Below are 16,293 nucleotides of genomic sequence, written 5' to 3'. Positions count from 1 at the left end.
AAAAAGAGCACTAGATATGCGGATAGGGCATAACTAAACTCCATTACCATTCCTTAGCAGAAGGCACAGAAGGTGGTGAGCCATTATAAATTGCAAAGACACTCACCAAAAATTAAACCCATAAATTAAAATTCAAGAGCAAATGATTGATACAATTGAGCTTCAACCAGTCTAACTTCTAATAGTTTTTGCTGCCCTAATATTCTCCTGCCTGTCTCCAGTTAAAGCTGAACTTCCTGAATTTCAAATGTTGCTGCCATAGTTGCCTATCAGGCTCAAGGACCAAGGCAGCATATGCAGAACCCACCCACCCCTCCCCAACCTAACTGGCCTCACCTGCCTCTGCTCTGGACCTTTTCTACCTTTCCCTTTATCTGGTGGTATGCTGCTTCTCAGAAGTGGGATCATGAATACAATTTTTCCATATAAAGTGATACAGACCTTTGTTATTGTCATATATAGTATGTTTAGTGGCAGGACATGAGAATAGTTGGGGCTCCTGATTTTTATACGGAAAATGAACTAGGAGTTTAAAATTGTATGAAAAAAGCTAGCTGTGGTTCCGCAGCAGTCGATCTTCCTTCCCTGCTTTTGCCTGGCAACCCTTTCATCAAACTGTCTTGCAGCTATTAGACTTTAATACTGCTCTTAACACCTCCTGCAAGCAGCCTGTGACGAATACTGCTCCATACATATGGTGAATGACAGTCACAAAGAGCCTGAGGTAATAATGCTAATTGGAGACTTAGGCAGAACTAGGAAAAACCAGGACACATAATAGATAAATTACAGGCTTTTCTGAGCCAAGGATCTGACAGCCCTTAATGATTTAAAGTGTTACGTATCCAGAGTTCACAAATATCCATTAGCACCTACTCCAGTGATGATGACGTAATGTCCTGAGTGAGGAAGCTACATCAGGTTGATTTAAGATATAGCACCAAGGAGATGCCCAGTTGAGTTTGCATCAGTTGGCATCCAGAGGAGGTGTGAGTAGAGACCTCAGGAGACTGTTTTTAGAAATAAGCAATTTTGTTTTGTGTCATTAGTTAAGAAATTGACTGTTAAGGTTCTAGTGGTTGAGTTTGTATGGCCTCCTTTTAATATGAGAGATTAAAGATAAATGGACTGTTCTGTGATTCTCGGGCTGATTGAGTCCCGTGAGTTCAAAATGCCTTCTGCACTTTGGCTGATACACCACCCTTATCTTCTGATCCTCTTCTCTCTTTCCAGGTGTACTCCTTGGACAATCCCCAGAGTTTCCACAATCTCTTTAGCCCGTACTGCAGAGAAGATAAGAACAATCAGTTAGAAAGAATGGCAGAACAAATCGCCACGTTATGTGACACTCTCAAGGAGTACCCCTCGATTCGCTACAGAAAGTTAGTGTCATGGTCTCATCATACGTGGAGGAGAGGGAGCGGGTGGGTAATTAACGATAAGGGCTTATTCCTGGTTTTCAACATGGAATCAAGAAGAGTGAAATAGGCCATATGGTGAGTGGAATGGCTGCAGGGGACAACGAGAAGAGGTTTTCCAGCTATTCATAGTAGGAAGATGATTGGTGAAGAGATATTCTCTATATTCCAGCAATAAATAGTAGGGTGAGCCAGTGTGATGTAGGTGGTTAGTGTTGTCCTAGAACTTGGGAGACCCATATTCAAATCCCTCAATTCAGCCATTGCCAGTTACTATCCTGCGTAACCTTACAGGGCTATTGTGAGTTAAAAATGGAAGAGGTAAGAACCATGTGAATCACCTGGAGCTCCTTCAAGTAAGGGCAAGGTAAAAACCATGATAGATAGGATTGGGATACACACCCAAGTGGTCACAATGCTGTAAGGATCGAAGTTGACAACCAAGCTGCTTTGAACAGTAGAGTGGGGAGCTTGGCCAGATCCCTGGCTTTGCTGAGGCGCCTGTGTTGCCGTTTGCACATATCTGACGGTCAAGTGCAGGTGCTAAATAGAGCCTTGTGTTTCTTTGATGTAGTGGCTCTGAAGATTGCTGTCTGTTGGCCCATGCAGTGTTGGCAAAGCTGAACGCCTTCAAAGCAGACAACCCCACCATGGGAGAGGTGAGCAGTGTGGGGATGTCCTCAGAGTCTATGGAACTAAAGCAGGAGGAGTGAGAGCCATGTCATGTCAGTCTTTGCAAGACAGCTGCTCTGTAGGGATGCCATTAAATTCCTCATCCCTGTTTTAATTTTGCATCTCTCATGAAAATTGAATTCTGTCTCTTGTCTTTTTCTTTGCATTGCATTTTTTCTACTAAATGGATGCATTTTTTAATGTTTGTGCATTGATATGTGAAAATGATGTACATTGTGTATGCACATACAAGCAACAAACGAGTTTTCCAGGCCAGCAACAAAGCTGGCTGGGCTATAGCTGTTCACAGTGACAGTGCATGGAAACACGGAAAAGCACGTTTGTCCACCAGCTACTGTTCTGTTGCTGCCTGAGCAGTTCCCAGCAGCAGAGGCTTTGCAAGCAGAAGATGATTTCAAAAAAGATCTGAGGGAACTCCTTTATAGGGCAGTATCCACAGAAGTGACTGATCTTTAAGCCAACATGATAAACAATCTCTGCAATGCCCACGTCAGGTTAGCGAAGTAACTGCAGGCCTCCAGCTAACACAGCAGGTGCAGCAATGAAAAGTGGCCTCTTCAAAGCGCTTTTCAAAACAGGTGGGAAAGCTTGTCTTGCAAATGTTGCTGTTGACTATTGGCTTGTTCTGTTCAGCAAAATGCTGGGATATTCTGCCAGAGAGCCAGAAAATGTGCTTTTCACAGAGTTACCCATTGCATCCTATAGTGAGTTGAGCTGAATTTAAACTTACACGAAGGGGTAAACTAGGTGGTCCGTGGGAGGCCTATGAACAGTCTTTCATAGGCCTTTTTCTGATGACTCAAGGTGGTTTACCAAGTTGCAAAAACAGTTAAAATATTATTTTATTCAATAGTTACTAAGCAGCCGCTATTACGTTCTACACCCTCTACCAACAAAACCAACTTTACCTCCCAAAGTGCTCTTTATAAGAGAACAAGTTTGCTTGCCCTATGAAAAACAGCCAGTGCAGGCTGCCTTCTCCTAGGCTGTTCCAAGTCATTGGGCTGATTACTGAGAGTGCTCTTTCCTGAGCTGATGAGAATATACTGCGTAAGAGAGGGTTTAGCCAGGAGTCTGTCATATGAGGAATCAAAACACTCTCCCAGCTATTTTTTTAATTCGTCTGTGAAAAGCTGCAAGATTTTCTGTCCTGTTTCATCTGAAAATATCAGTTGTTTTAGTAAGGAACGGCTGTATTTTTTCCTGCTCCCTACTGGCTGAAAGGTGCGTTGCACTCTTTATGTTCAAACCAAAAATGTTTTCCTCGTTCTGGCTAGCTTTGCTACATGGCTTGGAAATGGAGACTTAGTGCTGTTATTGATAAATCCCAACATGAACAGGGAGGGAGGGGGAAAACCTGCTGCTGTTCTTTTTATAAAATAAAAGGTTTCATGAACTGGACCTTTCAGCTGTTGCCAGTGTGCTGCCCCCCACCTACCCACCCTTTGTTTCCATGCTTGGGACAGCATTATCTGGACGCTGTGGCTACTCCTTTCCATGTTTAGCCTCACCTAAGGGCTGTGCTTCCCAGTAGTAGGTCTCCTTAAAAGGCTAATAAGGGTTTCCCTTGTCAAGGGGGCTTTTGTAAACTGCGGTCAAAGAACAGGCAGCCAGTGGCTAGCTCTTTTCCCCTGCAGCTTGAGCAGCCTGACGTGTCCAAGTTACTGAGTCATTTCTGCATTAATGGGAGTTACGTGCTGTCAACTGGGAAGGGATTTTGTACATTTAAATAATTGCATTTCTGACTGTGCCTCTGCATGTTGGAGAGATTGCACGCAGCTGGTAGCTAATGAAGCAGCCTAGCTATGGCAGGGACAGGGACTGATGCTTGTTTCCTTTGTTTTTTCTATGATTGGCATTTAAAAGATGGTTCAGAGTGCCTCCTGGGGCCGCGCTGTCTGTGCATGAAGTGCGTAAGAATGAGGGACATGCTGATGAGCAAACCTCACTGAGCAGACTTCACAGTTACGAGTTTAGAGGACAAGTCCTCTTAGGGATTGGAAATTGGCTATAAAACGGGAAGTAGAGAATAGGAATAAATGGTCAGTTCTTATAATGGAGGGATATGAGTAGCGATGTCCCTCCGGGATCCCTGTTGGGACCGATGCTTTTCAGCTTGTTCATAAATGAGTTAGGGGTGAGTACTGAGGTGGCCAAGTTTGCAGATGACACCAAATTATTTAGGGTGGCTAAAACAAAAATGGATTGCAAAGAGCTCCAAAAGGATCTCTCTAAACGGAGGGAAAAGACATTAAAATGGCGAATGAGATTCAGTGTGAGCAAATGTAAATGGATACCTATTGAGGCAAAAAAATATCCCAACTTCACATATCCACTGATGGGATCTGAGCTGGCAGTGGCAGACCAAGAGAGGGATCTAGGGCGGTAGTGAATCGCTCGATGAAAATGGCAACCCCTTGTGCCGCTGCTGTGAGAAACATAAATTCTGTGCTGGCCATAATTAGAAAAGAAATAGAGAACAAAACTGTCGTCGTCATATCACCCTTGTGGTGAGACCACACTTGGCATATTGTGTACAGTTCTAGTCACCGCATCTGGAAAAGGATGTTATGGAGCTTGAAAAGGTGCCGAAAAGAGCCACCAAAATGATCGGGGGCTAGAAGAGCAACTGCTCTATGAGGACCAGTTCAAATGCTGAAGGCTGTTTAGCTTAGACAAAAGGCAAATAAAGGGAGACATGAGAGAAGCCTATAAAATTATGCATGATGTGGAGACACCCTCTTTCATAATTCTAGAAACTGAGGTCATCCACTGAAGCTGAGGAGTGGGAGATTCAGAACAGACAAAAGGACAGACTTCTTCACACAATGCATAGTTAAATTGTGGAACTTGCTGCAACAGGATGTGGTGGCAGCTGCCAACTTGGAAGACTTTGAATGGAGGGCGGGCAAGTTCATGGAGGACAGGGCTATCAATGGCTGCTAGTCATGATGGATATCTACTCCCTCCAGTACCAGAGGCAGTTGCTGGGAGCATAGGTATGAAGATGCTGTTGCCATCCTCCTGCTTGTGGGACTCCTAGAAGCAGCTGGTTGGCCACTGTGTGAACAGAATGCTGGACTGGATGAGCCTTTGGTCTGATCCATCACAGCTTCTGTCCTCTGTTTGTCACTGTTCTCAGGGCCCTGACAAATCTCGCTCTCAGCTCCTGATTGTGGATCGAAGTTACGATGTCGTGTCTCCACTTCTGCATGAACTCACCTTCCAGGCCATGGCCTACGACCTGCTTAACATTGAGCAGGACACTTACAGGTGAGAAACACGGAGTGGGGAGGCACAGCAAGGGCACGTGAAAGAGAATTCTGCCTCCCCACTGAGAGACTGTGTGTGTGTGTATTATCTAGCCTCTTTTTTATTTTGCTTCTCTGTCCTTCAGATATGAATCTACAGGTATCAGCGATGCACGGGAAAAAGTGGTACTTCTGGATGAGGACGATGACCTCTGGATGCAGCTGCGCCACATGCACATTGCTGATGTGTCCAAGTGAGCACTTGTCCCTTTACACACACACACAACCCTTCAGTTGTGACCATCCTAGATGTGTCTGAGGTGACCTTTTCTGTAGTTGTAGCCGCACTTCTCAGGGTTGCTCAGTTACAGTTTGGGTCTAAAAGAAGGCAGACTCCCCCCCCCCCCACTCTTCCCAGTGTTGAAGTCCTGGTTGCTGCTGGGAACCCTAGCCTTCATGGGCCACATAGAACTCTCTCCTTTATTGAAGAGGCTGAGTCCCATCACTGTGGTATGTTCTGTTGGGTTCTAGTTCTTGTTGTAACTTCCTTCCACAGGAAAGTGACTGAGCTCCTACGTACTTTTTGTGAGAGCAAAAGACTCACCACAGACAAGGTAATTCTATTAGGCCTGTATCTGTTTATTATTCTTCATCTGTGGAATTCAAAGTGGCTTATGTATAGTTCTTAAGCAATGTCTATCCAGTCAGCTTATGGGACAAGGACCAAGAGCTAAACTAGAAGAGACGAATTATATGAGGATGAACACATGAAGGGAGTCGCAATGTTAGCTGGGAAAATGAGTTTTAAAAGAGATCGGAAGGCTTTGTCAATTTCCCCTCTCTACAGAGCCAGGGAGATCACTGCTCAGAGGGTTTGTTAATTTCCACTTTGCTTCCTGAAGTCTCTTGTCAGTTTCACCTCCCCATCTGAGAGGCAACAGGAAATAAACCTTCTGAGCAGCCATCTCCCTGGCTCTGTGGAGAGGGGAAATTGACAAATCCTTCCGATCTCTTTTAAAACTTAGCTTCCCAGCTAATATTGCGATTCCCTTCACATGCTCGTTCTCGTGTAATTCGTCCCCTGTAACTTAACTCTAAGTTTCAACAGAAAAAACAGTGTTATATACTTTCATCTCCCATTCTCTGGCCCTTCTGGATAGGAAGTTGGTGCTCCCCAAACAGCAGTTCCTGCGGCATGGGCAAGCCAAGAAGAGCTTGGCTTGGGGAAAACAAAATTGAGAGAACAGTTAACAGGGAAATCTTGGCCCTAGAACAGAGGAGCAGGAGTAATGATAATATATGTGAATCCATGAGAGAGGCGTTTCTCAGAGGCATTTCTCAAAGCAGTTTAGGAACAGCTAGCTTTGTCACAGGGAGAGCCTTCAATCAGAAGGGATAGGCAAGACAAAATGGAACCATCCATGCTGTCGTTGATCACAAGATGTAGATGGGTAGTCCTTAACTTCTGAAGCTGCTGACTTAAGGCTAAAATACATGTTAACAGGAGGGTTGTGGCAGCCCAACTCAACTCTCAGTCACACATTCACATGGGGACTGAATTTTAAAACCTCTCTGTCACTGTTTGTGCCACTGATTGTGAGGAAACTTGTTTGGTTATTGACTTCTCTGTTTCCATCCCAGGCCAATATCAAAGACTTATCACAGATCCTGAAGAAAATGCCCCAATATCAGAAAGAGCTTCACAAGGTAAAGCAGTCAAGAAGCTGGAGCTTGCTTATGGGCTACTAATTCTTTTCTGAGCTGAATATGGAAATGCAGGAGACAGAGAGAAACTGCTTCTGCCTTCAGTAAGGGAATTGGCTGCATGCTGTTCTGCAGCATGATTCCTGAAGCGCTGTGGTTTCTTCCCTGTGGTAATTGGCATCATATCCCACAGGGCCTCCAGTCTAGCACTCATTTGCTTGGGGGCATTGCTGACCCTGAAACTAGATTGAGGAATTTCTGTGCAGAGGTACAACCAGTACTTCTGAGGATGTAGATCTCTTTTGAGTTACTTTGTTGAGTGTTGTGTACTGCCAGTGGATCAGGCTACATGGCTGTGTGCAAGAGCAGGAGAATCAAAGCATCTCGAGAACCCTCTCTTTTCCTGGTGTTTCTAGCCATAATGGTTGCAGAGATGGGCTTGAAAGTGTGTGTGCAATGTTTCTAAAGTCAACAAGGGAGCTCGGTAGGATTTTCCAATGCCTGAGGCTTCGTTGCCCTGTTTCACTCCTTGCTTGTACCCCTGAGTAGCAGAAGCCGAATAAATAATGCAAATAAAGGTAGACAAAAATGCTTAATTTGCAGCATTTGGGTTGTCTCGATGAAGAATTGTTTTGTTTGCTTTGTAATAAGTACAGCCCTGTGACTTCTATAGGTACCTCCTCAACTTCTGCTTTGCCACTATTTGCCCATTAGAGGGTCTGCTTCCCATGAGCAGATAGTTTGCCTGGGAAGGAAGAGGGAGGGATAGCTTAGGCCTGTGGCTGATTAAAATGATCCACGCCCCCTTCTTTTCCACTCTGCAGTATTCCACACATCTGCACCTTGCAGAGGACTGTATGAATAACTTCAAGGGCACTGTGGAGAAGCTGTGCGGTGTGGAGCAGGTGAGAATCACTTTAAAGAATCACTCGGAGACTAAAACATAGTTTGATTTCTGGTTTAACGTGATGTCTGAATGCAGGCTTCCCAAAACTTCTGGTGGTTTGGTGGGTCCAGAACTGAGATTCTGAATCAGTATTTGTACCTTTGTCAGTTGCAGTTTCTGCTATCTATGTTTTGCCATGATGTCTAAATAGAGAAATCTCAGTTAGTTTAGTAGCAGCATTCTTCTTAGCTTCTGGCATACACTAAGGATGCAATCCTAAAGGCTCTTTCCTGGGAGTAAGCTTCATTGCCTAGCTTACTTCTGAGAAAACCTGCTTAGGTTTGCTCCCAAAGAGAAACAACGATGTCTCCTCTCCCCTGCTAGCGGTGGCTCGCCTAGCAGGGATGTGCTCCAAAGATTTCAGCTGCTCTGGAGGAGAAATATAAAAGGCAACAAAACACTAAGAGCTGGGTTGTAAAATGTTTCCCTTTTTTCAGAGTTTAAAAGTTCAGGGCATTTGGTGAGGCAGCAAGAGAGAAAAGGAGAGAGACTGACAACTCTTAGCTGAGAGTGAGGAGGCGAGGTGTATCGCTTCCTTAGTCCCTTCTCATTTATTGATAACTGATCAACTGCAAACAGGCGGCACACTTAGTACTCGCAGCCTGGCAACGCAAGGGAATGTGGGGCAGTATCCAGGGATGATCCTTGGAGGTCGGAAAGGAGGCAAGCAGTAGACTAACTGGGGTTAATGAACAAACTGTGGACTGTCATGTATATAAGGTAGACTAACCAGCGTTTATTTAACAAATAGTAGCTTAAACTATACCCAGGAGCAGCGAGGAAGCTCCGAAAAGCCCTGAGGCTGCCTCAGTGCTCAGGCCAGGCATACACACAATAAATGTTAATACTCTTGGTTAATACTCTTCTTTTACCTTGGGAGGCGAGTCTGTTGCAGCGCTGTTGAACTATTGCTCTTTAAAGCAACTGAAAAGAGGCAATTCCTTTTTCCTAGGACCTGGCCACGGGTGCAGATGTGGATGGAGAGAAAGTCAAAAATCCTATGAAGATTATTGTGCCGATTGTCCTGGATGCCAATGTGCCAGCATTTGACAAAATTCGCATTATCCTGCTTTGCGTCTTTCTCCAGAATGGTACTCCCTGCTCACTTTCTCCCCTCCCAGCAACTATAAGGGTTGCGGTAAAGGAAAGGATGAGTACATTTCATGTAGCTGCTTGTTCCCATCCTCTGCACAAATACACCAGCCTGCCTCCCTGTTGTCTGAGCTAGGCTAAGGTGTGTTTGTTTGGAACCTTAGGGATGCTGTCTTCCTAATGAGGGACCTGTGATTCCTCCTAAACATGTCACATCTTAGATGTTTGTGTGCCACATACTCATTGTGTGGGGTAACTGATCTGGGAGGGGTGAAGAGCAGAAGGGCCCATGCTCCGATAACCCCTGGCCAAGTACAGAATCCTGGCGTGCTGTGTCTGAGCTGTATTCCCTTGGCATAGGCATCAATGAGGAGAACCTTATGAAGCTCATCCAGCATGCCAACATACAGCACGAGAGAGATGTCCTCTACAATATGCACTGCCTGGGTGCCCCCATCATGCCAGAGGTAATTAATCCGCATGCCATGTCGTATGTGCTACGTAGACAGGTATACCAAGGCTTTTTGAGGAATTTGAGTTGGGTAATGGAATGTGTATAGTATCACCACTGTGATGTGGGGGCCTTGGAAGGTGCTGGAGAGGAAAAACTTCTGGTTTTTCTGTTGAAGGTGGATTCCCCTGAGGAAGGAATGCAGGTGTTCTTATCTCTGCTGGTCTCTCTCTTTGCTCAATCAGCTGTATGTTCTTTTTCTCTCTTGCCACCTCTCTTTGACCAGAACAGCTGGACCCAGTTAGGTAAGCCACCAGTCTCCTTGCAGACTTTGCTATTCCTACTCTGTTTCTTTCCTGCTTTCCACCCTGCCCCCCACATGTACCCTCCAGTGCTGTTCGCCCATTACTGGTTTTCTCCTTACAGGACAGTGGACAAATGAAACCTGTGAGGAAAGTGAGATTGGAATCTACCTACCAGCTCTCTCGATGGACCCCCATTCTAAAGGATGTCATGGAGGTATACAAGGACCAGAGGAAGGGGAGGTTCAGGGAGAGATTATCTTTGCAACACCTATCATGGGAAGTCTCAGTGATTCACTGCTGAGAGCATCTGCCTCTAGAGAGAGAGAAGCTATATAAAAGGGGGTTCACTGTGGTAGGCTGTTCAGAACTTCCATGTCAAGATGAGAAATGGTGAGACCAAAGCAGCACTAGTGCCTTGTAGCATGTAAGGCAAAAATATTGTGTTCTTGATTAAGTACTGTAGCACAGAACCAGGAGCAGAGGAAGGACATCTTCCATCTTGGCAGCCTGGACACCCCACAGTCATTAGGAAATCAGTTGTAAGATTTGGGGAATAAAGTGGTAGGAAGCCATTGTACACTCTGACTAAAGCACCCTGCTTGTGCATTTAGTGTAGATATTGCACTGTACTCCACTCTGCCCTAAGTCTTGTCAGGATTCTACTGCGATCAAGACAAACCATGCACACTATTGATTAGATTTATGGATTTAAACTTCTGTTAAACACAGCAGCCCAGTATCCTAGTAATGGGGTAAAGCTCCTAGGCTAGCCCAATTGTGTCTGATCTGAGAAGCTAAGCAGGGTTGCCCTGGATTAGTGCTTGGATGGGAGACCACCAAAAGAGTCCAGGGTTGCTGCACGGAGCCAGGCAGAGGGAAACCACCTCTGTTTGTTTCTTGTCTTGAAAACCTTATTGTGTCACTGTAAGTCAGCTTTTTGCAATTTAACAACATTTTCTACCGCCAACATGGCGTAAAAGCTACAAATGAGTTCTCCAGGCCAGCAACAAAGCTGGATGGACAGACACACACAGTTATATTACCTTACTCAGTGGCAGTGATGGTAACATCTAAAAGCTGTAAAGTGGACAGCACCTCAGTGGTAGAGGATATGATTAGTTTAGGTCTTTTCAGTGATAGCAGGGAAGAAGCAGTCACCCACATTTGTGCCTAGCTTTACTTCTGCTGCATTGGTGAGTATAGCAGAAAACAGTAAGCAGATCAAACGATCAGTTACGCCATCTTCTTGCAACTGAACCAACCAACCAATTATTTATTTATAATTCCTCAAATTTCCAAACATTTATGGAGCAAGAGACTCTTATAGGTGCCTTGGCTAGTTTGACTACAAATTATCTTTCACCTCCAGCTACTTATCCAAAGGTTCCCATAAACGGCTCTGTCTAGTTTAACCAGAACTTAGCAAATCTTCTTCTTAGTCTGTAGGTCTCCTTTACCATCTTCTTTGAGCCTTTAATGCCTTAGCCAGGTTCGCAGACCTCTGAATTCCAGGGGTTCTGGTTAACATGAATAAAATGCATTGAAACCACATATATGATCCTGTCTCCTAGAACCATCTGCAAGCACTTTAAGATGCAGACTGCAGGCCAGTCTACCTGTAGTGAAATCACCCGGACCCTTCCTTGGGTCCATTCAAGCAACACAGTTTCCATTTTGCTGGGCACTTGCTCACAGGCACTCATCAGAGTTTACCTTGTTTTGGGTGTGCTTATAGGTGACACATCTAGGTATGATCCAATTTAACTTGTGCCATGGCCACTCTTCATCACAGGACATGGAATGGCATGGATTCAGTTTCTTTGACAATTCATTTTGATACTGCCCTCTTGAGGATTTGCAGGCAAGCAGTTGACCCAGCTCCCATCCATTAGTTAATCCAATCAAGGGAGCCTCCTCATCCACCCAACCTTCCAGCCAGCTCCATGTATCTCTGTGAGAAGGGCTGCACGAAATGTTAAGCTCCCACTGTAAAAAGACAGTGAACAGGATTAATGGAAAGTTCCTATTTATAAAGCATTACCCTGTTGTCATATAGTGTAGGCTTGTTCATAGAGCCAGCTTGCATGCCAGTGGGCTGAGAGTTGCATAGCAGTGGTCCCATCTCCCAGAGGTTGAGCTGTGAGTAATACTTCACGAGGGAGAGCAAGAGTACTTTTGCCCCAAAGGAGAGTTTTTTAGAGAAGCAAATGTCAAGTCACCAAGTTTTGAAATGAAGGGTGAATCAGCTGTGGCAGTTCAAGGTGTCTTCTGTAATCTGCCTTATGTTCCTGTCTGTGTTGTTAGGTTAGCCTTCCCATGGTGTGTTCAAGTGTTCAGGACCTGCCACGTGGGTTTTCCCTTGCCTTTTCTTCTTCAAATTGCTGAATGGCTCACCTTGAACCTTGACCTCTTTTGCAAGTCCATCAGAGGATGTAATGAAGCCTGGAGCCTTATTTATTTTTCCATCCATGTAGGATGCTGACCCCATCTCTTCTCTGTGTTCTCACAGGATGCCATTGACGACAAGTTGGACAAGAAGTTGTGGCCTTATGTCTCTTGCCCTGCTCCAGGCCCCTGCTCTCAAACTGCTGTGAGGTGAGCAAAAGTGTCACTATTTGTAATGCTGAATCATCCTCCTCCATCACCAACATGCGCACACACGCACAGATTTGAATCATTGGTCCACTTGTTGGTGTTAGATCTCTGGGAGGGGGGAAAGGGAGGGGGGAAATGCACAGGTTAGCCATCTGTGTATGACTGTAACATATTCTGAGGCACAGGGCAGTTTAGAACCAATACAAGAAGTGATCAGAATGGTATGTGAAGCAGTTTAATTACAGGGGAGCATCATAATGTCTTCTCCTGTTTTAAGAAGTATGTACCCAAGAAAGTGTCTGTAGCACCTTGGAGCTGCTAGTGCACAATGGGTCTGACTGTATTCAGGCACCAGAGAAAGAAGGTATATTGATGAAGCTCAGATAGGCTTGGCGGGTAAGGGTTTGCAGGGAGGGGGTATGTAAAAATCGCTGAAAGTGTGAGCCAGCAGGGCTTTAGTTGATGGTTGCAAGAGGAAGTAAGAAGAAACTGCTCTTTTTGTGTGCATTCTGTCGCAACAAACCGTGTATGAGGCTCAAGAGCAATGGATTTACCTGCAAGTGTGAAGACTCTTTTCTTCAAACTTTTATAATTGTACTTCGCTTCTTGGGTGGGGAGGCTGATAAATGTCTGTTGCTTTAATCAGACTCACATATATATATATACACACACACCCAACTTCTTACTGCACATGCAATTAGTCCTGCACTGAAAACTGTTAATAGGCAGTTGCCTGAATTAAAAGTATGCTAGACTAATGTGTGTAAAATTGACCTCATGATGGAGCCAGTCTGGCTGTCTGAAGTGCTTATAGCTATCAGTCTTCTTATAAGTGGTCCCCCTATGCACATATGTATCTCTCTTCCATAGTGCTCGCTTTGGTCATTGGCACAAGACCAAGACAGCAACTGAGTACCGGACAGGTCCCCGCCTCATTATTTACGTGCTGGGAGGAGTAACCATGTCAGAGATGCGCTGTGCCTATGAAGTCACAGAGGCCACTGATGGCAAGTGGGAGGTGCTGATTGGTAAGTGTACCAGCAGGGGGCATGGCGAAGGCAAAACTCGCTCTTCAGGGCATGAACCATTTCGGAGAGTCAGTGACGCAGAGAATGCTTGTCAAGGAAGAAGAAATGTTGCTATACATGTTGAGACGCATAATTGCTGCTTGAAGAGAAGGATGATCACCTCAGTCAGAGATTAAAATGCATGCCATTAACGTCAGGCTGCGTGTTCAGGTAAGTTATCTGGGACTAGACAATAACTTTCTAGGCTCATAGAGAGTACATCTGGCATGGGATAATTCTGTCATTGTGGAGGGAAAGATTGGCTTAGAATATCTTCTGCTTATTTCTGGTCAAAACATTTTAACATCTGTGTATCGACTCTAGACATGGCCTTGTTGGGTACTACTGTCTCCTTTGTGTGTCCGAATGCTCGTGAACTAAAATCTGCTGCAGACTGTGTCAGAGCTCTCAGAAGAAACTTACTTGCTATTTCCTTCCTTAAGTGTTGGAGGCAGGAATGGTCTTTGATTCAGTCGTAACAGTGGCCTGTTTTGTGGGAGGTAGCTAGTGAAGGTGGCTTGTTGGATGCTGGAAGTGAGATTCAGGCTGCTGCCAGTGCAATTATAACTACTTTTGTGCGGCCTGTGTGACATGCTGCAAAATCATAGCACTGCAGAGGATTTAGTGTGACTGCAAGTAGATCAGCAGAATTTGCATGGGCTGTGATGGGCTCCTATGGTAATCCTGCACGTTTTTTCTTCTCTGCTGCAAAGGCTCATCCCACATCCTGACTCCCAAGCAGTTCCTGGAAGATGTGCGCAACCTGACTGAGCAGACCCCATTGAAGTCCTAAGAGGAGCCCTGGCTTCTGAGAGACTTACTGACAGCCTCTCTATCTATTTATCAGCTGGGATAAAGTTGTTCTTAACCAGATACCCACTCATGTGCACCCATCTCTGCTTCTGTCCTTTTAAGACTGGGCCTCCGCTTGGTGCCGCCTTCATGAATGTGCTTGACATGGGAGGATCTGGTTCAAGATCCAGGCGAAAGACTGGTCCAGCTACCTGTTACAGGTTCTTTGTCTCTTACTGTGATGAAGTTTCTGGTTGCACTTTATCTTCCGTTGCCCTCTGCCCCCCGAAATAGGGGAAAGGAGGAGCAGCTGCATACTTGATGAAGCCTCTGTCCCTCAACTGAGGCAACTGTCAGCTCCCTTAAGGGAACTTCCAGGGAAAGATCTGCTTTGATAACTTCTTGTCACTGTTTTGTGGTTGTCTGGGCCCCGCCAAGATTCTGATCTCCCCCCCCCCCCCGCCTTCATTAAGAATAAACGCCCTGGGGGATGTTGAGGAAACTTGCATGAATGAACTCAGGACCGTTCCACTGACCGTAATCATCCCAAGATGCTCACCACTGCAAACCTAGTAGTGCTGTTAATAGCTGGCACGAAATAAGGGTTGTGCCTCCCACTTCATAATTACCAAGATGACATCTCTGCTTAGGGCGGCGTATACTTCTTGCGTCACAAGAGTTGTATATTTTTAATAAAGAAGTACAGAGACTGTAAAATAAATGGGAAAAGCAAACATCTCTGCATAATTTATTTTGTGATTTGAGTTCAAAAGGTAAGAATTCTGACTGGGCTGTGCAACAAACCCAAGTCCGCAGCCAAGATGAAATAATATTTGGTGGTTTTACTCTTTGCACCCCTTTAGGCAGAGTTCCCTGGCCTGGACCGCTTCATATTAGAGGCCGGTAGGGCAAAACCAGCTTCTCTCTCTGTGGAAAGCTAGCATGTGAGGGAGAGCTAGAGTAGCCCAGCCTTCCCCTGATGTGCTAGCATTCTGTTTGTAGGATGTCCTGCCGTGGAGCAGAAGGGCCAGCCACACATTCACACACACCCCATATGCATTCTGTAGTAGTGTAGTTGCAGGAGGATTGCACCAGGTAAGTTTTCCAAAATGTATAGTTTGGCCTCTAGTTTTTTATATTATATGTTTAGTATGGACGTGTTCTCAACACTTTTCATTGTAATGCTGCCAACGTACTAATCTCACAGCTGTCTGAATCATTCCTTCCTGCTGCCTCAAGTGAGGGAATGTAATTCTGTTTCCAGAAGTGATGTTCCAGATGGTCTCATGCATAGAGAACTATTAAATCTCTTCAGTATAAAAATTGCACATTGGATATCTGCAAGACGTAGCATTAACCAGTGCACATATCCTGCAATGGTGTGCCTCAAAACAGGTGCTCTGACTTTTAAAATCTAGAATTAGAATATTTGTTTCTCCAGAACACAGCAAAAAATAAGTTTCGCACTACACCAAAACACTAAACTTTGACACTATCTGCAAATAAAATGAATCTCAGTGACGCTCCATGTACATCTATGTGTATTTACTGTAATTAACTTTTTGGGGGAAGGGTTTCTTTCTTTGCAGAGGTGGCTATGAGTTTATAAATAAATAGACTAGTGTATTTTGTGGAAATGCTTAACTAAAATTAGAAGTGCTTGTATTTTGTAGACCTCTACTTTATCTCTTATAGGACACAATGGCTGAAAATAGCCAAGTTAAAAATCATGCAAGCCCCCCCCCCCAATGTTGATCTAGTCTAGTGCATTACATGATGGGCTTTATTTCTATGGGGCATGCAGTATACCTGCTGTTGATGTAATGAGGACTTGAGGAATGATGGAGCAACTCCCTTCTTTGGATGTAGCAATATTTGCTTCCCTTGCAAATCTTGAAATACATCACAGTCACTCAAAACTCTGTTCTCTGCTATACATCTCCCCTTTGAGTGTGAATATTGCCAACCAAGTCATCTTT

At 44.8% G+C, this 16,293-nt stretch overlaps 1 protein-coding gene across 2 annotated transcripts in view; it reads left to right on the top strand.

Moving 5' to 3' along the window:
* LOC129328356 (syntaxin-binding protein 2-like) overlaps positions 1-15,825 on the top strand; it is a 40,033-nt gene extending 24,208 nt beyond the window's left edge. Inside the window, exons 8-20 of one of the 2 annotated variants that reach the window (XM_054977367.1) lie at positions 1,234-1,382; positions 1,993-2,077; positions 5,254-5,384; positions 5,509-5,616; positions 5,919-5,976; positions 7,004-7,069; positions 7,891-7,971; positions 8,965-9,103; positions 9,465-9,571; positions 9,982-10,074; positions 12,370-12,455; positions 13,326-13,483; positions 14,236-15,825. In XM_054977367.1, coding sequence (XP_054833342.1) covers positions 1,234-1,382; positions 1,993-2,077; positions 5,254-5,384; positions 5,509-5,616; positions 5,919-5,976; positions 7,004-7,069; positions 7,891-7,971; positions 8,965-9,103; positions 9,465-9,571; positions 9,982-10,074; positions 12,370-12,455; positions 13,326-13,483; positions 14,236-14,315 — 1,341 coding nt within the window. In that variant the 3' untranslated portion in view covers positions 14,316-15,825. The remainder of the gene's footprint in view (positions 1-1,233; positions 1,383-1,992; positions 2,078-5,253; positions 5,385-5,508; positions 5,617-5,918; positions 5,977-7,003; positions 7,070-7,890; positions 7,972-8,964; positions 9,104-9,464; positions 9,572-9,981; positions 10,075-12,369; positions 12,456-13,325; positions 13,484-14,235) is intronic. The other variant, XM_054977368.1, reaches the window with a different exon arrangement.
* Positions 15,826-16,293: the final 468 nt, after the last annotated feature.

The sequence above is a fragment of the Eublepharis macularius genome, chromosome 4 (assembly GCF_028583425.1).
Source record: "Eublepharis macularius isolate TG4126 chromosome 4, MPM_Emac_v1.0, whole genome shotgun sequence".
In the NCBI taxonomy this organism is placed as follows: Eukaryota; Metazoa; Chordata; class Lepidosauria; order Squamata; family Eublepharidae; genus Eublepharis; species Eublepharis macularius.
The sequence above is the reverse complement of the archived record's forward strand: the minus strand, read 5'-3'. Positions and strand labels throughout refer to the sequence as shown.